The sequence below is a fragment of the Paralichthys olivaceus genome, chromosome 16 (genome assembly GCF_024713975.1).
Source record: "Paralichthys olivaceus isolate ysfri-2021 chromosome 16, ASM2471397v2, whole genome shotgun sequence".
Taxonomy (NCBI): domain Eukaryota; kingdom Metazoa; phylum Chordata; class Actinopteri; order Pleuronectiformes; family Paralichthyidae; genus Paralichthys; species Paralichthys olivaceus.
In genome coordinates, this window is record NC_091108.1 from 18022691 (window position 1) to 18046724 (window position 24034).

At 41.6% G+C, this 24034-nt stretch overlaps 1 protein-coding gene across 3 annotated transcripts in view; it reads left to right on the forward strand.

Moving 5' to 3' along the window:
* The window catches only part of LOC109637348 (cadherin-6), a 187719-nt gene extending 171299 nt beyond the window's left edge, over positions 1–16420 (forward strand). For 2 of the 3 annotated variants that reach the window (XM_069511024.1, XM_069511023.1), the window contains 4 exons: positions 2867–3187; positions 6487–6694; positions 8352–8841; positions 10780–16420. In XM_069511024.1, the coding sequence (XP_069367125.1) occupies positions 2867–3187; positions 6487–6694; positions 8352–8841; positions 10780–11742 (1982 nt within the window). In that variant the 3' untranslated portion in view covers positions 11743–16420. The other variant, XM_069511025.1, reaches the window with a different exon arrangement.
* Positions 16421–24034: the final 7614 nt, after the last annotated feature.

The window sequence follows — 24034 nt, forward strand, 5'->3', positions numbered from 1 at the left end:
GAATCCAGCTACTTAGTATTTGTTTCTCGTACATTGTGTGTGTGACTTCCTTTGGCCCCTTTACTGACACAAATACACACATGTATTTTACACATAGTGTAGGAAGCATCAAATCCTTTGATTAAATAAGGGATAATAAACTTTGTGAATTCAACACAACCACTCCAACAAATATACTGAGTTTAAATCAGATTCACAAATATCTTGTATTTTACATAATATTCACCTTTTTTGAAAAACTAAAAATATATATATTTTGCAGTCAAATAGCACAGTAATGTTTGCATTACTTACACACTGTGTGTGTGTATGCTTGAAGCCAGTACACATGCTGAATAAAACATAAAACATTTACCACACTGAGTTTTTTAAGACTTCTAACCTGAATGTAGAAAGGTTCCTGATGACATCAGCTAGAAATCTTTATTTTTCTTGTTTGCTGTTGTGTTGCTTGATTTTATTGCAAATTACAACCTACAACAACTGTCACTTCATGGAGCAGGGTGACACTGGGGGTGCTATGCAGCTCTATAAAACATTTACATGTCGGGTTGTAATGCAAAATCAAAACATTGATTTGCATTCTCCACATGATATTTTTAATGTGTGTAGTTATGCACACTTTGTTCATGTACTGAAAATTTTTGTAAGTTTCCGATAAAAGCCCCTGATCACAGTTGCCAAACATTATGTGTCAACTCTTCAAAGACGCGATTAGAGCCCCATCTACCGGTTGACTTCATGTGTCATGTTATCTAGAGTCGTCAGTGTCCCATATAATATACAAAACAAAGTGAGCAGTATTGATATATTTATTGGACCCTAGTGGTTCAAACTCTAAATACAATATGATGTACAGGCAATATTACTATGTTATTAAGTTGATATGGTGAACATAGCAGTTGCCTATCTACACATCCAGCAGACACGGAGCAACATTCACTTGAAAAAGTTTGGTTTCTGGCAACTTTATTTAGCCCAAGATTAACTCTCAGTTTTAGATCTATTTTAGTTTCGACCAACTCCTGAGGGAAATATCTGCTAAACGCTCCCCTTTGTTTGCCAGCTAATTGCCAATTTTGTCTCCTTGCCATTTGGTGCTATGCCTACTCTGCACAACTCACAGTAGGTTTAAATGATTCGTTAGAGGCAGTAAAAGTGACTGTAAAGAATTAAAGAGTGAGAAGTGTAAATAAAAATAATGCAAAACAATGATCTTAAAGACAATCAATACTTTAGAGAGCTGAGGGGAATATTGATTCACCCATCTCTGAAAAAACAGTCTCATTTCTAAATGATGGAGATGTTTCTCTGGCCACCAGGAACTGTCTGCTGTAGATATTTTTCTAGTTGTCACATTCAACAGCACGATTTACCTCCTGTTGTCGGCAGTTGATGATCTGAGTGCTCTTTTGGCTTTGGTAGGCGTCACACTGGTGACCAGCCCATTAATCTTTCCTAAACTTGACAAAAGCTTGAGGAGTAAACCTGCTCTCATTGGATCGGGGATCAGGGGGATGAAGTTAGTGACAGGATGGATCAAAGGCCTGTTTGATGTGTCATCCAACACCAGAGCACAGACAGAACACGATCTGATCTCATGTGGACATCTTGTCTGAGAAAAGCTCACTGAGAACAATTTGATCTGTACTTTAAATTGCAGGAGATTTGCTTTGATAATTAAGCCACATTTTTACAAATTGGCTGACTGAAAAATGTCCAAATTATTTTGTATATGTGTGTGTGGCCCTCAAGCCATGATACCATGGCCTTTTATTTATGTGGTCTTGCACAGACATATCCCATACAGACCAACAGAGGCAATTATTTATTTTCCTTTCTTCAAAAAAATTACTTTAAGGATGTGTGGGCTTAGTATTTTCCGTGGTTGAAATCATACAAACATGGTGATGTTGATGCTTCTGCCGTACACGCTCTCTTCTTCTGTTCATGCTTTATTACCACTGTCAGTCAGAATAGGAGTCAGGTGTGAGCAGACATTTTTATATGTGAAGTATATCAGACTTTATGTTTTCCGATTTTCTTGCCAACAAGGAGTAATAAATCCTGAAGTCTGGCCGCAGGAGAGAGGGGGAGGATTCTATTTGGCCTAAATGAGACTTTCTTCTGTAGTTTCATCCTATTTAGTCAAATTATTGTCACTGTTATTCTGGAATGAGACACTGTAGATTCAGTGGTGATATAAGTTCACAAATGAAAGTACACATGGCATGTGTGTTCTTCATGGTTTAGGGACATGCAGTGTAGGTTTTTGAGTGATTTGGACATTAAATATGTTTTATAAGCAGGCAACCAGCACTCTGTAGCAGTCAGTGTTGGTTGGTGGGGTGGGTGTGTAGTAACAACTGGCAGCCTTTTGCTGTAATATCTGATCGGCCTGATAATTTGTTATTTATTACATCAGACTGACACAGACATTCACTGGTGTCGCGGGAGCTGATCTCTCTTGAGACAACTTTCATAGAGTCACTTCCTCTTTAGTATGCTATCTTAAAAAACAGTTTTCTGGTTGCAGCAATGCTTTATACTGAGCTGAGTAACACAGCATTTATTTTTAAAAGTTGTGAATTTGGATCTGAAGGCAGGCATGTTTAGAAAAATTATAATTATATACAAGAGGAGGCTGCACTAACAGAAGTTATATGTTGCGGCCTGCCTCCTTCTTTTGTAGTGTAAACCAATCACCCACTGATTGCAATTACAAATCTTTCCAAACATGAGCATGGTAATGTCAGCCCCTTATTTCCAAATTGTATCATCCTGCATCAATTCAGCACAGAAAATAAGTGAAATTGCAGCAGTTAACATCAGATTATTATCTTCCTCCCTCTCTTCCTTCTTTCAGGCACCACAGCCAGCCTGGTGCTCCTCTCCCAGCTTCAGCCGCTGTCCCGCTCCCCATCCTCCACCCTGACGCTCTTTGTGCCCCTGGTGCTGAGGGACGGCACCTCGGGTCTCACCAGCACCAGCACGGTCACCGTGTCCGTCTGTCCCTGCCTGAGAGGAGGAGCGCGTGCCGGGGAGAAGGAGAAAAACAAACAGGACGAGGGCGAGTGGGACTCGGAAAGAGAGGCGGTGTGTCTCCCCCAGCAGTCCTCGCTGCCTTCCCCTGGCCTCAGTACTGCCGCCCTGCTGGCGATCCTGGCTTGCGTTGCTACTCTACTGGGTAAATAATTTGACACAGTGATGAAATGTGGGATAAGCATAACACATAAAGAACAGTGAAAACATAATAAAAAGTGTTGTCCCTTGAAAGACCCTTACATCATGTTTTTACTACACAACTGAGCATTGCATAGAGTATCCAGTAAAGTAATATCATTAAGATTTACTGCCTGTAAAGGAGTTTAATGCTAATCTATAAATAAAAAGATGAGTAAATAGTGTTTAGGGCAGTTTATCCTCCACTACACCCCTGGAGGCTTAATCTGCATATGAAAATAATGGAAGCAGCAGCGTAAATATTTCTCTTAGTCACAGCTGCTCAGTAGCGGGGTTTACTTTTCCTCGCAATTTTGGTCCAGTTATCTCCTCTGGCAAGGTCAGCATTAATCACTACTGAAACAACAATTGTGAGTGATTATCTGGGCCCTCTGGTTTTTGATAGTGGCATAATAAAATGCCACTGCCACCTCTGCAGAAACTCTCAAATGCTCAATTGGATAATGTCTAGGTGCTGAGACGGCTTTGGCTCATGGCCAGCGTCATTGTCATTTCTATTCAGTCTGTTGGATCACTACTCATGCCTTATAGATGGGGAGCATTATCATTCTGCAAGAGACCAGCTCAATCAAGAAGGAAAAGCAACATGGCGTGAAGGTGATCACGCTGAGTAGCTTTGGTGGAGTCTCGAATTTAGTCCTCTAAGTGAAAAGGGCATAAACTATTCCAGGAAACACATAAAACTTTATAGCAGTCGCGTCAAGTATGTAGCTTCAAAAGTCAGCTCGATTTTTCTTCACGTTTTTCTTATCTATATGAGGCCCGTGCTAATCCAACACGGAATACTTGGGCATTTGCAAAAAGGCAAATGTTCCTACAGAAGCTCTGACAATAGCTCCATCAGGATGCCATCTGGTTTTTAAAAAGCTGTTTGGCATATACATAAGGTTGGATTTGGATCATTTTCTAACCACTCACGCCTTGTGAGGGGAGAATTAAATACATATAATGACATGTAGGTGATCCCTGAAATTGTTAAGAAAGATTAGAGATTTCCCAGTGATTTTTAGGGATCATCGGATTAGTTCCATAGGAAATCTAATAATGCAACCTCCGACTGTAGACTGTAGATTGACTTACAGCATAAGCTGAACCACCTACGGTAAATCCATTGAGAGACACAAGCACATACACATGCACAGTATATGCACATGTTAAGAAAGGCAAGTAGAATCTAATTGGAGCCAGTATATTTGAATGTTTGTTTAAACTCCACCCCCAAACAATACTATGCAGACATAGCTTGGCATCCGTAAGAAAGAGGCAGTGGTGGAAAACACAAATATTAATTTAAGTAAAAGTACAAATAAAGAGGCAAAAAATAAAATAAAAGTAAGTTTGCCCTTACTTGTAAGTATGAAAAATAAAAGTGTTGCCTATTCTCTAATGCAATGCTCTACTACATCATTAGAAAGTAATAATAAAATGTACTTAATTTATGTAGCACTTATCTTAACAATCTTACAAAGTTCTTAACCATTATAATAGTAATAAAAAAAAGTTAAATATTAAGATGTGAAACAAAGAAATTTAAAACCAGACAAAGGTAGTTGACTGAACTGCAAATTGGTCACATGAGATGAGAAAGTAAAAATGACTGAAACCTGAATAGAATAAAAAAGAAAAGTATAAATTCTGGCTGATTCTCAGCCTCTTCTGAATCAGATGATTCTTCACCAGTGATGCTGCTGCTCCAGGAGACCCTCTCTTTATATATTACTCTCAAAAAAATTGATTAAAAATCCATGTGAGCATGTAACGCAATGTGGAGTAGAAAGTACAGATATTTACTGATATATTTAGTGGAGTAAAAATAAATCTACTCAAGGAAAGTACAGATACATGAAAAATAAACTTAAGTGCATTAAAGAAGTAAAAAGAACTAAGTTCCATGCCACTAGTTGGGTTTGGATTTCTCCACATGCTGAAACACTTTGCATGGAGCTCTAATGTGAGCTGTAGTCCTGAATCTTTGTTGTTTGGAGGCTGGTGTTCTAAACCAATAACAAGAGAAAAGGCTCGAGGAAGGAATGGAACACTGTGTTTATCTGCTCTGTCATCAGCTGGAAACATGAGTGTGGCTGTTTAACAAGCTTATATGTGCATTCATAACCTAGAGTTACTTCCAAAGTCAGAACTTGGCATGGTCAATTATCCTTGGATCTGTTTTTATTTACTGGCTCTGACTGAGTTCAGGGTCCATTATTGATCAAGTTATTTAAAAAAACTATATATGCACATATAAAAATTTCTCAGGTTACTCACAGGTCTGTCAGGTTGGACTTTATAAGCATGAATATTAAATGTTTAAATTTGCTTTCAGACCCTGAATTGAGCTGTATGTGTAAATGCAAATGTTTCAATGAGAGGCTCCAAACATTCTCCACAGTTTTTTCTGCCACCGCCACAGTAAAAAACTCAGGAGAATACCGGTTGAGCTCATGTGAGAACACAGCAGGAGATGCTCTGGGGGATTTACTGTGAGGGAGTGGTCGTGTTGATGACGTGTCTAAAACAAGATGGGGACAAAACTGAAAAAAACATATAAAAGAATACAAATATCTCAGGATGAAAAAGCAGTGCCACTCGTAGGGGACCAAGATGTAAAGAAAGGTTTTTTTGATTAGGGCCGAGGTCGGTGTTGATGACCTGCCTCTTCATCCTGCGCTTCCCCTTGTCTGAAATCTAACCCGGCGAATCTCCTGCTGCTGGAGTCAAATATTCCGCCATTTTATCTACACACTGAATTTCTGTTGAGCTTATTCTTTTTAAATACTGCGAAGCAAACCAAATGCATCTTTTCAGGTATATTTTTGTACCATTTAGTCTTGTCAGACAACTGTTGAAGAGCTACCACAACCTGGCTCTTTGTCCACAGCCCTGGGTCAAATGCAGCTCTCTGCTCTGGGAATATGGAATCATGGGAGAATAAAACGTCCATTTGCCTGGCTGGAGCTCAAAGTCAATTACAGAGTAGAGGCATGCAGCCTGCTGATATGATACACCAGGCCCCTGACCCACGGCCTATTCTGTATTCATTTTGTCTCTGTGTGTCTCACCTCTTTGTCTGTCTGATTCTTTCCCCCTCTCTTCCTCTCTCTCTCTCATTTTCCTCCTTCCTCTTTATTTCCCCTGTGACTTATGCTTCCCCATCACCTCCTTGTTCATCATTCTTTTTTTGTTTCCAATTTTTCTCCCATGCCTTAATATCCTATACTCCCACCACCACCTCCCCTTCTGCAGCGGTGAGCGCCCTGTCATTGTCACTGCGCCGTCAGAAGCGTGACTCCCTGTCACCGCTGGAGGAGGACGACGTTCGCGAGAACATCATAACATATGACGACGAGGGCGGGGGAGAAGCCGACACGGCTGCCTTTGACATTGCGGCGCTTCAGAGTGCGCCGCACAGCTCGCGCTCACATGGCTATCGCACTCTAGACAGCAGGAACATGTAAGTAGTGGCGGGAGAGTTGGTTATATGTGGTGATATATATATAACAGTTAAATTACATCATAGTCTGCCTCTTATCACAGGAATGAAACTAAATTAACCATTCAGACTATAAGCTTTCATCCCTGTCCAGCCATTAATTGATCCATTTAAGTAAGCGATCAAGCCTTAACTCCGAGGTCAAAATCAGTCGCCAATGAAAATGTGGAGACAGAAGGCTATCAGGCCTCGCAGTCCTGTGAGACCACTTTGTTGTGCTCTTTTTGTTAAAGCTTGTTTATGTTCTGCCACATCAGAGAGCCGTTTGCACCCACTTTGATGTTTCTGCGAAACATTGTTATTGCCTTTGGACTAATAATTAGCTCCGATGAATTCATGCAAGCCATATGGAGCGGCCATAAACAAGTACAAAGCCAGCCTTCAGTTTATCGAAAATTGCTTCTTGCGGTTTATGGAGGTGGACACAACAACATGAAGAACCCTCCGAATCTAATGCAATCCAATGAAATATCCCTGCAATAAATACTACCTTTGAGAACCTTTGAATATTTCATTTCTGGTGACTCTGTGTCACAGAGGAGGGAATAGTTAAACTCCAGGGCAACTGTGAAACTGCAGTTTGTGCAGCGGGTGATCTTACAGAGACACATCAAGTTCTGTTTGCATGTCATGAGGAGGAGCAGCAGTTGCATACAATCCTCTGCGCCTCGGAGGGAGTGTGAGAAAGTAGCCCTGAAGTTGCTGTCAGGTTTTTCTTAGTTTGGACTTGGAGACTAGAAAGTTTCATATCAGTATATTGACCCAGAGAAATCCCAAATTTTATTCAAGGTAAAAGGATGTTATAATTTAGTCACCTTTTAATAGTATCATATCTGTTTTAACTGTGGCTTTGCCCTTCTCTGCTCTAACTTCAAGGCCAATTTACATGATATAATATAATAAACTGCTTTGATTTTAGAGGTCAAAGGTCACTATAGTTTCACAAAAAAATATTCTCAAGAATTCCCATGCTAATTTTGACAAAATACACTTTTATTAAACTCCTTCAAAGTTTTCACTACATGTTTTTAGGTTGTCTGTACCTACACGTCCCAGTCTTCTGAACGCAATATCTCAGGAGCGCTTTGAGGCAATTTCATTATATGAGACACAAACGTCCTCTTGGACTCAAGAGAGAACTGACTGTATTTTGGTCGTCAAAGGTCACTGTGATTTTAAAGTAATTATGTTAAACATTAATTATGATAGAAAATACTTTAAAAACATTTAATACATATCATAAAAGTCTACTACATGTATTACTTGAGTCAGGACACACATAGATCTAAAGTGCAATTTGACCAGTTGACGGAGGCAAATGTTTCTCAACTTGATAGTTGGGAAAGTGAAAACTAAATCACAGATGGAGCCTTTTAATGTTAGTCTGTCCATCTAAGACAAAATAGCAGGAATAGAGTATAATATGGATTTAATACTTTACAGAGCATTAATGCCTCTAAACATGGTCTCAGAAATCAGAAACCACTTGTTCACAGTTTCCATTCTGATCAACACTTGAGGCATTTACTTCCTCTCTTATGTCAGAGATGACAGTAAAACAATGTTACAAAAATAAACCACTAAAGTTAAATGTAGAATGTTTTCTTGTCTCTTTCAGACGTTACACACATCGTACTCAAGACAAAGCTCGCACCTATAGCTGGGCTCAGAATCCAGCTGTGGATCACAACTACACGGGACCAGTAGGACCCCTCTATGGTCGCCTCTGTTACAGCAGCCACACTTTACCTGTTCTTCGGCGCACGCCAGGCGGCACATTTGAACCAGGCCTGGCAGAGCTGGGATACCGCTTCCCTGGTGGCCAGCCAGACCACTCCCTGGTCATCCAGAACCAGGGGGCCATGGTGGGGCCGATGGAGTCTGGGGCAGTTTATATAACCCCCACGGACCTCAGCACGGGAAGCCGAATGGGGAGTTGCGCGGGAAGCCGTGAAGGGACCGCACCCCAGAGTGCAGTGAGCACATCTGACGGTGGAACGCCGAGGACCAGTGACAGCCAGGAGAGAGGGGGAGGGACAAGAACTGCAAGTAACTGCACAGAGGGCAGCAACGAGGAGAAAATGAACCACAGTCAAGACGGCGACTGGGTAAGATTATGATGTCATCTGGTTCCATTCTCCTCAGCAGTTGTGTAACAGCACCATCCTTAAATTTCTGCTAGGTTATGTAGTTAAAGGTCAACTCAATTAAACTGTTAAACTGTCAGCAAATGATACAATAAAAAAAGTGACATCCTTTTAAATTAATGACAAAGGAAAAGGATAAAAGTTACCCAATAGGTAGTTATCCTATAGAGCTTTATAGTGACCAGCCACTGTCAGAGCTCTGGTTTCGGAAGTAAATTTCCCATTAATTTTTGCCATTGATGTTTCAGGAAAGAGTTTTAAGACTTTGGTTGACCGGACTTTAAAACCAGGTCAACCAGCTACGAGAGGAATCATGACCATTAAATATTTGATTCTGAACAAAGAAAATATTGAAAAAGGCAAAGGTAGAAGACTCTGTACAAAGGTACCACACAACCTATAAACCATTGTGAATGATCCCTTAGTGACGGCCAGTGTTTCTACTTCATTTTAACCTTTTGTAAGAATTTTCTCTTTTCATCATCTATAAAAAAAAACGCAGCATGTGAGAATGGAAATAGTGGTTGCTCTGTGGTGAACGTAATGTAGCACTGAAACACCAGATAGTAGCAGACCAGAGTTTTGCGGTTGTGGTAAACATTTCCATGGTAACAGTGAGCTTCACCATCTGGAGATGTTGTTATTACAACTTATGATTGTAGGTAGAGTAGTACTTCTTGTTGAGATCTGAATAAAACATGTTTAATACAGACTTATGTCATGTCCTGTGCCAAGTCTACCTTGGATGGGTAAAAATACTATGACTGATAATCAAAATCTCTATTCAAAAAAAGAATGGGATTGTTACTTCTTGAAGCACATTGTTGAGCTCTATTTCACTGTAGAGAAAAAAAGAGGACAGGTAGATGTTGTGCATTAATTGAGTGTTATTCTGCGCTGTCAGTTTCAGGAGCTTTTAGAAAGATAATGGGGGACGAGAAATTGGAAATTTAATCTTGTCATTATTCACATTGCTATGTACTCTTAAGTGTTGTAGTTAGCTTGGAGGGGATACTTAAGTTAATGATCTCCATCCTTCAATCTAGCCTGTGCAAATAATGCATACTGCACATTAGATGTGAAACTGGCATAGGAATTGATTCTGTACTCCAATACACGGATGGATTAACGGTTAGCTAAATATTTCCGGAAGGAGAAAAAGTGATGGATGCTCTTTTAAATAATGAATTACAATTAAATAAAGACTTTATTATTAATAGATGGTTGCACTGGAAAAGCATTAAAGTTAAATGAATGAGTTAATTATTTAATTAAATAAGCAAACCAGTAAGTAAGAAAGTAATTAAGCAAGTATAAAAACCTGGTGTTCTATATTATTGCAGTGATTGCAACGCCATAATATTTTAATCATCAGGCAGCAGAATTGTCCAGGACAATGCTGCAGTAAGATGTGCTGATTCAGATGTATCAGCACATTTATTTCCTGCTGTTAACGATCTTTTCTGTGTTTTCTTTTATTTATTAGGCCATAGCAAGGCTATCTGGCCCTTTCTTTCTTTAATTTTCAAATATTTTATCTCTCAATCACTTCCCCCTTCATCTCCCTCTCACAGTGCAGTGTTAGCTCATTCTAGAGCTCAATTAATATCTATGGCATCTTCCAACTCTGCTTTTCTTCCACTCTGTTCTGCTCATTGTCTGCCTCTCCCTTCTTCCTCTCAATTTCTATCACCACCATCTCCTGCTTTTCTTCCATTCTGCCACAATTTCATCATACTCCCCTCATCTTTCTGTTTTTTTATGCCTTTTATTAAATTATCCCTGCTTGGGCAAATTCTTTTCATTTTCATTTTGTTTTACTGTAACCGAACCTAACGGCACCACACCCACCCACTGCCCCAAACTGAAACCACTCATGCTCGCCTACGTTCCCTCCAGGTGCAGTCGGAGACGTTACCCAGGGAGCATAATCTTGTCATGACCCGATCGGGCTCCGTGGTTGGCCAGGGTCATGGGGTAGGAGGCTGGGTGAGTGACTCTGCTACACTTCCCCTGGCAGGACGCAGGGCCTCTCGCGCCGGCTTGTCCCCAAAACGCATAAGCTCTGGCCATGCTGAATCTGACCCCAGCGGAGGAAGTGGAAATGGAAGCGCAGATGGACAACAGCAACCTCCCAATGGACGCCACTATGCAACTATGCTGCAGGGGGAGGTGTCTGGACAGAGGGACTACCCTGGCACCTTGGGGAGGGGAGGACTGGAGATGGGGAGCAACTTTGTGGTGGCAAGGCCAGACAGGGAGGGCGGAGGGATATCACTGGCTGGGACTCCACCTGTCTACCAGGAAGCACCTGGCTTTATTGGGGACTGGCGTGATCGGGTTGGTCTGGGAGGGTACGTTTTGGGCAGAAGGGATATGACCCCACAGCTTTTGCCCTTCCCAGGGCATCCTCGAGGAGCGTATAGTGGGGTGATGGGCTTTGGGGCCGGTTGGGTTCCAGGGATGGAGGCAGCCAGAGGTGCTCCAGGGCCCGGGGGTCCATCATTGGCACTGAGGGTGGGTGAGTTCCTACGACTGCGTCTTGCCCAGGTCACTTTTGACCCCTCACAGCCACCGTATGACTCGGTGCAGGTGTACGGCCTGGAGGGGACAGGGTCCAGAGCTGGATCCCTCAGCTCACTGGAGAGCGAGGGGGAGAAGGATGCAGAAAAGGAGGATTGGGGAGCGGGGCTGGATGAGTGGGGTCCCCAGTTTGAGAAATTAGCCCAGCTCTTCAAAGAAAGAGAAAAAGAGAAGGAAGAGGAGAAAGTTGAAGAGGGTGTCAAGAAGGAGAATGAAATGAAAGACGAGCCAGGGAAGAAAGATAGAGGAGAGCAGGCTAGAGAGGAAGGGAAAGACTGAGGGGAGGATAAAAATGAAACAAATAGGGCAAAAGGAGTAAGAGAGGAAGGGAGGGAATAGGAGAATGATGAAAAGGCAACTGGCACTAGAATAATGTGAAGAGAAGTTAAAGGGGAAAAAGATGAAGAGGCAAAGAAATAAAAAGAGACGGAGAAAAATGAGCCTAGGGAGGATCGAGAATGCGAGGGCAGGGAGGGAGTGATTGATGTAATTTAAAGCAATAAGTGTTGAAACGCTGATATGGTTGAGCACAGATACCGAGACAATGCAGAAGCTGCTTGTGCTTGGGGCAGCAACAATTTGTTAAACGCTTCGGACAAAGAAAAACAACCCAAACATCCTGGACTCAATTTAATTTAACTCTCACGTATGGAACGAGAAACAGCAGGAAACAAGGAGAAGGGCGTTTCTCGTTGCACATGTGTGTGTGTGTGTGTGTGTGTGTGTGTGTGTATATGTTGGTCTGCATGTGTGTCTGAGTGTGAGGAAAATCTGTGAAGGTATATAGACTTGAGAGCAAAAGTGCATAAATGCACTTGTATGCATGAGTGTATGTGTGTAATTTGAAGATATTTAACAAGGACAGAGGAAGAGTGGCAGGGAGAACTCCTCACGTCCGGAGACTATTTCACTACTGAGACTTACAATATCTATAAGCTGCAGCAGAAGTTTTGGGGACAACGTGCAAAGAGTAAACATTTAACAAGGAAGTTTAGTAACTAGGACAACACACAGAGGATAACTATATATATTTGAATATAAGAATGAATTGAATAAGAGAGAAGGATGTATAGAGAAGCAAACGGACGAGGGAGGTGAGACGATTGTACAGAAACAGTTACTTTTTATTCCATCTGCGGTGGCAGAAAATTGAATTATTCAGCTCACTATTTCATTCCAAATGAAAATGATGAATCATTTAAATCCTGCAAAAGACTCTCCCTCCTCTCAGCCCACGAGGAAAACAGACATTGTGAAAAATTGAAATGATTAAGGGATGTGAACCCCCCCACCCCTGCGCGCCCCCCACCACACCATCCTCCTCTCACCCCACCACGTCTGCTTTTGTAGTTTACTTTCCATATGTTCACAAAGACTCATATACAAACACAGACACAGAATTTATGAATATAAGGCTTTGATTGTACGACAGTAAATTATAAAAGCATCCACATTTATGGAGTAATGAGGACTCCATTATTCTTTATGGAAGGAGTAGACCCCCTCCCCATCGTAGTCCTCATCTCGAGGGAAAAGTATGCATGAGTTTTGAAAACGCCAAAAAAGAAAAGAATCTCAACGGAAGTCTCTCCTCACGTTTTGAACACTCATTCTGCACAAAATTAAAACTTCTACACGTTTATAATGAAATTATAGGGGAAGCAACGCCGCAGTGACATCCCATGATCGGCTTCTTTTTTCTCATTAAAGGTCAGGATGCAAATGAGCTGGAGTTTTCAGCTAGAAGGCACTTTTTATACCGTGTGATGTTCAGTAATAGATCATGAATCATGTCAAAGATTACAGTTGTTTTATAAGATGTCAATTCAACAAGGAAAAAAACATACGATGTTTGACTGTGTGTAAAAACATTTCAATTGTAAATACCACTGAATATTATTGCTAAAAGAGAGTATATAAAAGATGTAAAAAAAAAAAATCAAAACAAACAAAGTTAAATGTTGGAAAGGAGCACTGTCGGGACTGTCTGTGTGTGCGCTAGAGTAGAAATTGATTCACGGAGCCGGATGCTGCAGCCTCCTGGACTGAAAACAAGAGCTTGTGTTTTTTTAACATCTGTGTACTAAGTGAACAGGTTCAGGTTTGTTTTGTGGTAGCTCTCTTCTGAGATGGACAAGCCTGGGATTCAATTATACATGTGGCCTCTGGCAAAAGTTTGTTGTGCGAAATATTAGTTACAGGAAGCCTGTGAGCTCGTCTGTCCCAGCGAGAAACCCATTTGATGAAAATCCAGCCGAGTGAGGAGAAACTGCCCTACAAGGCGTGCAGCAAAAAAAAAAGAAATCAGTATTTCTCCTCAAGATATCTGGATTATTATTCCGCTGAATTCAAATGAGAATTTGCAATGAGATTTCAGGACATTGCTGTTATTAGTGTTGCATTGCCTGAGAGATATGGAACAAAGTTTTATAGATATTTACTTTGCTCTTCAGAAACACAATAACTGTACATTTAAAAGTAAGATTTTTAATGTGTTTTGGCCAGTGAAATGTAATCTCTCATACATTCCAGGCAGTACAACTCAAAGGCAATGTTAATATTGCATTTTGCTCTACTTTAACCTCTGGAATCTAACGTATGTTGTGGAATAACAACCAGACAATTTGAGTCAAGGTATTTCAGTCCAGAGAGGAATTTTATCACAGAGCCTAAACCTGAATGTGGACGACTTTGATGTGCCATCGCAGAAAATGTCATTGTTAATCACTGGTTCACTGTAAAGTCACACACATGACGTCTGGCTCCAGCTTTGCTTTTCCTCATCCTGTCGACGCTCGGGATGACCAATCAGGAGGTCGGGCTGCTCGCTGGCAGACGTCCAACCCATACACGCACCTCTGTACCCTTTACAGTACCTGAGCCACAGACGTGTCCATATGCAGTGCCACTGTGCAGGCGGGTGGTGGTTTCAGGACCAATGTACAAATACTGCACAATAACTGGAGGAGAGTGGGGGTTGCAGAACCTGCGGAAGGGGGGGTAATAGTTGTTTTTGGCTGATCATTAATAACTCAACACCCTTAAGCTACCAAAGCCTTCTACCACCTTAATGAGTGTCAAGACACAAGCGTTTTCAGACATGAAGTCCGGAACAAGTCTGGACCAATTGTGTTGCCTTTCAAACATGAACAATGCAGCAGGGGATTCTCTGCTCAGACGCGTCTCCGGAGACAGAACGTTACGTATAAATTCTGCTGCGGAGATCATGTTTTTTTGTTTACAGCACATCGACACCAGCGTCGCCATCTGTCGTGTTAGAAACGTCATGAACACAGAGACTCTCTTGCAGTGAATCCTGCTGAGTTTTTAGGAGGGGGCTGGCTGGAGAGACTGGAGAAAGTACAGAGCAGCTCTGTCGGACATTTGCGTTCTGTACAGCCCCTGTGGAGAATGTCAGGAGATTCTCCTGAGTTCACTGCATGTCTGAAAGCAGCTATACAGGTTTTAGATGCCTCATATTTTACTCTGTGCCAACATTGAAGTTTTGTTTTTCATAGTTTTTTCTCATAGTTTTTTTCCAATCCTGTTTTCAGTATTATCTCAGTGTAATAACATTGTACTCAGCGGGCTACAGTAGTCGCTGAGATCTGGGACATGGGAAACATCACGAAAAGATGTCCAGTGGAGCAAGAAACACAAGCGTATTGATTTTAAACAAATCTGCAGGTCAGTCCGACTTATCAGGAAGAAAATAACATAACAGATAAGAAATCCTGTCCATTATAAAAGACTATGACAGTTTACAGAACACCTGTCGAGTTAGAAATCGAAGACAGCTTGCTATCAGATTGAGATGCAGGCCACAAAGTAGCATGAACGTGTGTAAATAAAAATGTATTTCTTCTCGTCTGCACTTTATCTGAAAATCAAACAGATAAGAACAACAAATTGGAGCATTAAGTCCCTTTTTCACTAACATCTAGTGTTTGTCTGCAATGGGAATGGATACCATCAACCTTCATTCCTGTTTCCTTTAAGACCACAGTCATAATTAAACAGACTTATTAGAACTGATGTCCTGAATCTGAATTCCTCTGGTAAACCTACAATGACTGCCAAGCAACTTGGAACCATTTGTTATGAGAATAAGAATTAAAATAATGTGTTGATTTGCCAAATCATTATGCTGAAAGTGTTTTCTCTAGAATTTATATGTAATGTGTCTCTGTTTCTCAACACAAAAATAACTATCCTTATTTCCATAACAACATTGCCAATTTTCTGGGCAGCCGTCGCAGAAGCAATTACAGCGGTTTATCAATAAGTGACCTTTTCTTGCCTCACTAATTATGCGGTTTGTTCCACTGTCTTGATTGGCTGCAGGTGTTTCACCTCTGCTGATTGGTCTAATTCAGAGTTCTGCTCCGGCTGATTGGTCAAAAAATTGTGACGATTCTCCTGATTTGTCTCATTTCAGAGTGGCGGAGTGCTGCGGCAGCTAACCCACTTGACGGAGCTGATTATCGCACCTCCTGAGCCCCGGCAAAGTGGTTCAATCAAAAGCGTGATTAGTTGAATCATTTATTTTAAATAGAACCAAATCTCTGCGAGTCTCTGCAGCATCTTCACGGCTCCGATTCGCTCCTCCAGCTGCAGAAGCATCAGCTCATGGTGACACATGCAAGTGGTCATGTCCCGCGTTTCATCAAGAGACCCTTATAACGAGAAAGATCGAGTCCCACTCACAGGACGAGAGTATCACCTTCATATCTAAATACGTCGACATGTAGCTTGAAGGGTGCTGGGTGAGGGTCAGGAGTTTTCTTGATCCTTAACAAGTAGACCACCCCCTCCCGTTGGTTCTGCGCCTCGCCAGCAACTTCATTGCTCCTGCACGATGTTGATACAATTCCACAATTGCGTGCTGAACAAAGTGTATTTATTTCTGTTGTACTTTTCTTTTTGTAAATTTGAATAAAAAAGGAACTATTTCAAAGAGATGAGTCAGGCCTGCTTCTGTGCTCCTTTTCTGCAGTCTCCTGAATTTTTGGATAATCAGACTTCTGCTGCCTGCGTGTGCCTAATGTTTATGTGAGTGAGTGTGTGTGTGTGTGTGTGTGTGTGTGTGTGTGTGTGTGTGTGTGTGTTAGGGAAAGAGACAGAGCTATTAAGAAATGTGCTGCGCAGTGCATATAAATGTGTGTGCACCTTGTGTATCTTGCGGGTAGGTGGGTTTGCCTTTTCAAATTGGCCCCTTGAAATTTCCAAACCACAGTGTGTGTGTGAGTGTGTGTGTCTGACTGCAGGTTGAAGGAACACGTTGTCCTGTGTGATCCAGCCCGATGGGGGGGGGGGTCTGAGGTCAGTAACAGAGGACAGACGGAGCGAGTTCTGCAGAGCAATTGCACTTTCAGACGGATGGAGAGAGTTTTCTGTTTGTTCGCCAGCAAAAAAACAGGGAAAAAAAGATTTTGAACTCCAGAGCAGCAGCAAATAGAGCAGACCTGACAGCTGCGACCGGATAAATACGAGGCCCCCTTTCACCCATCGTTGGAGCTCTCCCACATTCCGCGGCGCTCGTCCTCACTGAATGATGGATCGGGGGAGATGTGCGGCGTTACTGTGTGACTGAATAGCTGTTTAAAAAGATTTATTACAATAATCAAATATGAAGGAGGGGATTATTTCTACATGACGGTTTAGAGAATGATCGTGTTAGCTGGGTCCCTGCTTGATTACAATGATAATACCCGCCTCAAGTTAAAGGAGGGAGAGAAACAGTGGGAGAGGGGAGGGATGGAGGGAACCATATTAGCAGTTAATATGAGTCTGTTGCGTTACATTAAACTGCATTTGTGATCGTGTTGGAGACGATTTTGCAGAGAAGAAAGCCGCCGCTGTGGCTGCCAGTGTCTGTGCGTCCCAATAATCATGAGACTCATGGGTGTAGTCGCCCCACTGTGGAAACACAACATGCATCTGAAGAGGATGTGTAGCCAGTTGGAGGCGAAACAGAGTTTTGACTTAACCCTCCACACTCTGCAGCACACGACTGATAAAGCTAACACAACACTCTTATCGGGTTACAACTCCTGTATGTGCGTTTATCCTGTCTGCCCCAAGCATCAACACTGCAATGCAGCATTCTAGGTGAGATGTGCTGTCATGGCACTGTCAATAATTACAGCATGCATAATTGATCGTAGCATAATGGCAGCGCTGGAGATAAAATGAGCTCAGTAACAGCTGCACACCTGGGAACGAACTCGCCAACACACTGTACTGGAAAGTGTGTGTGTGTGTGTGTATATGTGTGTGTGTTCAAGCACATGGAGATTCCTCATTCTGTTTGAACCATGCTGACACACAGAAACCCTCTGGCTATTCAGCTCAGTGTGTGTGCTTGCAAATGAGTGTGTGTGTGTGTGTGTGTCTTTGCATTCCAAGTACATACAGACTTTAAGGTAGCTTCTAAACACAAGTAAAGTCACAGGGACTGTGGTGAATTTCAACAGCTGAGACTCAAGGCCGGAGTAACTTTGTGGATGTGTCTGTAGTTAAATCTCTAACAACCTTCTAAGTGGCCTTTACCTGCAGCTGTCCCTGTGTTTATTTCTTTTACCCTCTCCCCACCCCACCTCTTCACCTCCTCTTGACTCTTCTTCTTCTCTTGCTCACGCGTTTTGCCCGGGACACTCTCTCAGAGACCGCTGGCTCATTCCAAGTGGAAAATTAAATCTTCATTAACAATCTTAATTAGAGTTCGATCTCCCCCCGTAGCTGGCAGACAGGGAATCCATAGTGCAGCAGGGGGAGACCTGGAGCGGGAGTTGGTTTCGGGAGGTAGCTGCTGCGGCAGTGGTGGTGTGGGTGGTGAGGAGGGGGTGAGGGATTAGAGGGGGTAATTAGTGAATGAAAACTTCAGGGTAAATTACACAAGAGGTATTTACACTTCAGAGGCAGGGGGGTAATTAAAGTGGCGGACACTGGAATGATGGTCCAACATGTGGATTGTGGATTGCACTTTGGCGTGTGCGGCTCTCGTTTCTGTATTGTTGGCAAACTGGGTCTGGAGGGGAGGGAGGCCTGGAGGGGGGAGAGAGAGTGAGTCATTATTAGTCCAAAAATCTCCCCTGAAATTCTTCTTGTCTCGCTTCCTGGTGACACGTGTGGCGACATAATCCCTTATCATGCTCCCATAAGCATAGAGCATTTGCCTAATACCAGACAGTAATCATTCAAAAACACTGCTAAACATGCAGCCCAGGGCTCCAGCTCTCATCCACATTAACTTTCTACTCAACACTATTTACTGTAACTGCTGTGTGCAGGGGTTGATTGGAACGTAAAACAATCCAGCACCATAAGAATATGAAGAATTTACATTGAGTTCCTCAAATTAAAGGCAGTAGAAGCACTTTTCTTTGCAGAGCTTTCTTTCTCTTTCTTCAGTGTCTTTTCACCAGAGGTTGATCCAGGTGTGGGGCCAGGGAGGAATGAAATCTGATTGGCCCCTTTGTAGTCTTTTTTTTTAGTATGTCATTATAGATATAGGGTCTAGTGTTCTGTACCAAAGCAGTAAGGTTGTAAATGGTTTATATTTATATAGTGCTTTTCTAGTCTTGATGACCACTCAAAGCCATTCACCATTCACACACACATTCATACAATGCATCTATGGATTGAATTGCCAACCTTCTGGTTGGAGGATGATTGCTCTACCCTTCAGCCACAGCACAAGTTGTGCATCTCTTTCCAGAAGTGCTGTTGTTTGCTACATTCCCTAAACATGTGGATAATTGACCCTGAACATACGATACAGTGCTCAATCAGTGAAATGGAGTTAGGTACATTCTGTGTATACATTTATGTTCGCTTCAACTATTTTATTAAAGGACAACTAAACAAAGCCTTTCTGTTCCACTGCTGTTGAGGTTTTGCCCTAAATCTGGAAGTCTTTTTTTACACCATCTATAACTTTGTGTTAGAGTTTTTATTTTCCAAGCTTTTTTGAAGAACACATTGTGCTTGACCAAGGAACAATTTTCAAAATTCTTTGTCTTTGCTCAAAGCTAAAGAGCTGTGCACACTTCACTAAACAGGAGCTGTTTATGGATTTTGGACATAAAATCATCCCCTCTGTGTAAAGGTGTGACCCCTTCATGGCCCTCAATTCTGAAAAATCCTAGATCCACCACTGAATCCACCACTAGAAACCATCAAAATCCCTCTACTCCCCTCTTTGTGGAAGGAGGAGGAAGGAGACCAGGTGAGTTGAACTGGCCCAGGACCTGATCCTGTGACAGGAGACCCACTAAGAGACTTACATTGTGTTGTCTTTATCCCTGGAGAACAGATTGCTTGTTTAGCTGTCCAACTGCTGAGAACATACAGATACATGCGGCTGTGGAATATTTTGTAAACGGTGAGGGCAGCAGATAGTGTCTGGACCTTTTGTTTTATTTATTTGCTGTTCACGGTTTCCTGGGAGCTGAGCTGGTCGACCGCTCCAAGCAGGGTGATCATATCTGTGGTAATGCTGCTGCGGCATCTGAAGGCTCAGGAGAGAAGTCCGTGGGTGTGTGTTTGTGTGTGTGTGTGTGTGTGCTGGAAAGTGAAAGACTCTATTTACAAAGCTGATCATTAGAGACAAAAAGAAAAAGAGGACATGATAGCCAATTATAGACTCACAAACACTGAGACGGAGTGAGAGAGTTAAGTACGTTCATTAGCACTTTGAGTCAGATTGGTTAATTGTTCAATGAAGTGAGTGGAATAATAAGTTGAGGGGGATGTTACGCCTTTGGTGAAATGTTCACGGGGATTTATTCTCATCAGCTGTTGCCTCTTATTGTCCTGCACTGATCATGGAGAAATGTTAACAGCTGAGGGCTGCAGAAGAAAGCAGAGCCAGTGTTTGGTCGACTGCTGGCATGTGTGTGTGTATGTGTGTGTGTGTGTGTGTGTGTGTGTGTGTGTGTGTGTGTGTGTGTGTGAGGTCATTTACAATTCCCCCGTCAGCCGCTTCTCATCAGACAGAAGTCTTCTGTTCTAATTATTGCACTAGACTTTTGCCAAGTAAACGTATCTGTCCATCTGAGTGCACACAGCCCTGGCTCAGTCTGAAATATACTGTGTTTAATAGTGAAGGATGAGGAGGGAACTGCTGCCTGCTCACTGAAGTGATTAATTTACATTTTTAATTTTAAAGATGATCCATATGTAGACATCATAAATATATTGAACATTATTATAATCCTCCAAATGTCTGTCTGTCTGTGGAAGGAATATCTCGAGAACCGTTTATCTTATCAGCTTCACGCTTGGTGTGTGTATTGTTAATGGCTTAGGGAAGTGCAGTGTGCGATTTGGACATGTGATAGGTTCAATATTAAAACAATTTAAATAAACAGGCGACAACACTAATAATGAACACAAAGTTTGGTAACTTCACTCCGCACCATAGACTGTTGATGAAAAGCTTTGCAAACAATGTTCAGCACACGAACAATCCTCAACAGGACTTTACCGGAGGTTAGCATGGATATCATGTGACTGAAATCATATGTCACACCCCCCCCCCCCCCAATTGCATGACAAGGTCAATGACATAAGATTCTGACAATATGAATGTTAGGGATATGAATCTGACATAAATTAAACAGTGTTTCTTAATGTTATCAAATTATGTGTGTGATGTATTCAACCAACAAAATATGGACTGAGTTGTTTAAAATGTGTTTTATTTTTTATTTTTAACATGATTGATAATGTGGGACATCAAGCTTTGGGTAATCTGGGACATTCAAGTTCTTTAAATGGAGGAAATATTCATTAAGGGACTTCCTGAAGCAAAGAAAAAAAGATAAACTAAAGAGATGTAGCATCTGATCTGCAGTTAGAGTCAGAGTTAATAGTAATTACAGTCTGTCCCTAACTACAGTCTGTCCCTATCCCTGTCAAAGTGATTGAACACTAAAAGCTGTGCCATGTCTCCTCTGTGTATGATATCTCCATCCTTCCTTCTGGTGTGGTTAGAAAACATCTGAAGGATTACAGAAAGGTTAATATGATGATCTAATGTCTATTTGATTTAAATTGTTTCATTTAGAAACAAAATCAAAGCAGGAGTTTGATGTGAGAGCTGCATATTTTGCTTTGTTGTCCATTTCATACAATTTCTGTCTTGATATTTGATATCTATATTTCTGCCAATTATTCCTTTTTTTCTTTTTATCTTGACTCATTTCTGCTCAGAGGCTTGAAGGTGGAGATGAGGAAATAGGGCTTCCTGTTGCCGTGCCCTCTCTGGTGGTGATGTAATCTGCTGCCCATTACTTCACTTGTATTACTATTAATGCTCTATTATTGGGACTGAGCTTGTTCCAGGGCCTGTGCTTCTTTCTGTTTCTGCTGACACATTGGTTTTGCTTCCTGTGGGGCTTTATAGTCAATACAGTAGATCACCTCCTGTTTTATTAGCTTCCATCAATCACATGACAATATAGACATGGGTCTTTATAAATATCTGAAATATGTTTGGGATCCAGGCATCACAGAGATATTTCATGTATTGCACAGCAGTAGTTTTCTTTAACTTACTCCACTGTTGAGGAAAAAAGAATGGCTCTTGAGTGAAGGTGTTTAAGTGAAGATGTGTCTCATAGGCTGATCTGGGAGGATGCAGTGCTGAGTGGGTGGAGGGAAACTGTGAGGGGGGGGGTTCTGTCACAGGCATCAATTCAACCAAGCTTATTACGTAGATTTGCAAGAGGTATGCAGCAAACTTTATAAAAGGCCATGAGGGAGGGAGAGAAGAGAGGGCGAAGGGATGCAGGGAGGGCTTTTTCCTTTGTTTCTTTCTTTTCTACTCTTTTTCAGGGGAGGGAAAAGGGTGGGTTGAAGAATCTGAGACAAACTGTGTGATAGGTTGACCAGGTATATGTAGGTTTGACAGAAGATTGGGGGATTGGTTGAGGCGTGGCCCTGCCCCCGAGCCTAAGTTAACCAGCTAACTTTATTTAATGCTGTTAAGATTTATTCCAATCCAACTGATTGCATTTGCTGAACAGTTTTCATATGTGATACAATATATTGTAATCCAACTATCCACCAATCCATTATCTATACAGCTCATCCTGTAAGGGTCGGGGGTGGGGCAACCTCAGCTGACATTGGGTAAGACACGGGACAGGTCACCAGCGTATCCCAGAGTATTTGTACTGTGAGAGGAAGTACAGTATAGAAAACTTAAACAGACACAGAACATGCACACTCCACACAGAAAGACCCCAGCCGGGATTCAAACCTTGTTTGACAGTGGCAGCCACTGCACAGCCGTGCTGCACTTTACTGTGTAAAGTAATGTGATACAATATATTGTACTTTCGTACAGCTTTCTCAAGCCCTGCAGTGAAATTATTAGAGTGAAATATTTACTCTTTAGCCTCCATGACTTCTCCGCCTGCAGCGTCCATCAGATAGAGATATTTTAGAGTTATTTCTATTTCAGTAATTCCTCCAAAAATTGACTGCACAGCATGAGAGCTGTGATAAACAGATCGCAGAGTTTAAACAGGGCTGCACTTTGACTCTTTTATTTCTTATAATTTTATTTGTTTCACTTTTTTTAATTCTCCCATCCACTTTTAAAAATTCTTGATAAATACTTATTTTTCCTCATCTTGGGTTGCTTGTACATTTTCTCATGATGTCCTTTAAATATTATGTAAAGCACTTTGACTCACCTCATACAAAGCAGAGGCTTATTACCTGAGGACATAATCACTGATAAATTCAAGATTTGAACTGTAATCAATAACAGTAAATAATTCATGACAGTTTAAAAAACAGAGGCACAGACAAGTTTTAGATACGAAAGGTTTTAAATTCAAATCTTCATTAAGTCTACGTGGAGCTAATGTTAAGAGCATCCAGAAGGGCTGTCGTTTTTTATTCGAAATGCAAACATTCATTTGAATGTGTATGAAACATTCATAGTTAAACTGTAATGACCAGTTTGAAGCTAAAATAAAATGTATAGAGTCCCATTACACCAGCTGAAGTAGTTCATGATCCTGCAGAGGGCGCTCTATCAGCTGGACCGACACAACTGTAGGATGCTAGCAAGCAAAACTATTCCAGGGATGGCAATCATGACTCCATAGCATCTGAGAATTGGCGTATGGAAATATTTTGTTTACGCCGTAGATTGAAAAGTAACTATCAAAGGTGAGGTAGTTTGTTTTATTTTTAACTCCCACAAATCTGCAGACTCACCTTTTAGCAGCAGTGCAAGAAGCAACACAGGCGTGTGAAGTGTTAAACCGGATCTAACCACATGTGCAGGGCGGGGGGTGGTGGATATATTTGAACAAATTGTGTTTCCTGTCACATTCACTTGAACTTGATTTTTGATTTAAGTTACATCCCCAATAGACAAATCCCTGGTGTAAATCTCAATCCTCCTGCAGTGACAACGACGTTCTATCCAAATGAAGTTCCCCTGTGTGCCTGTTTCATTTAGCTAGAAGACTTGGTTGACTTGACAACAGATCAAGTCATGTATAAAGCAAAAACTCAGGATTAATACGGATAGTCATTGTATTAG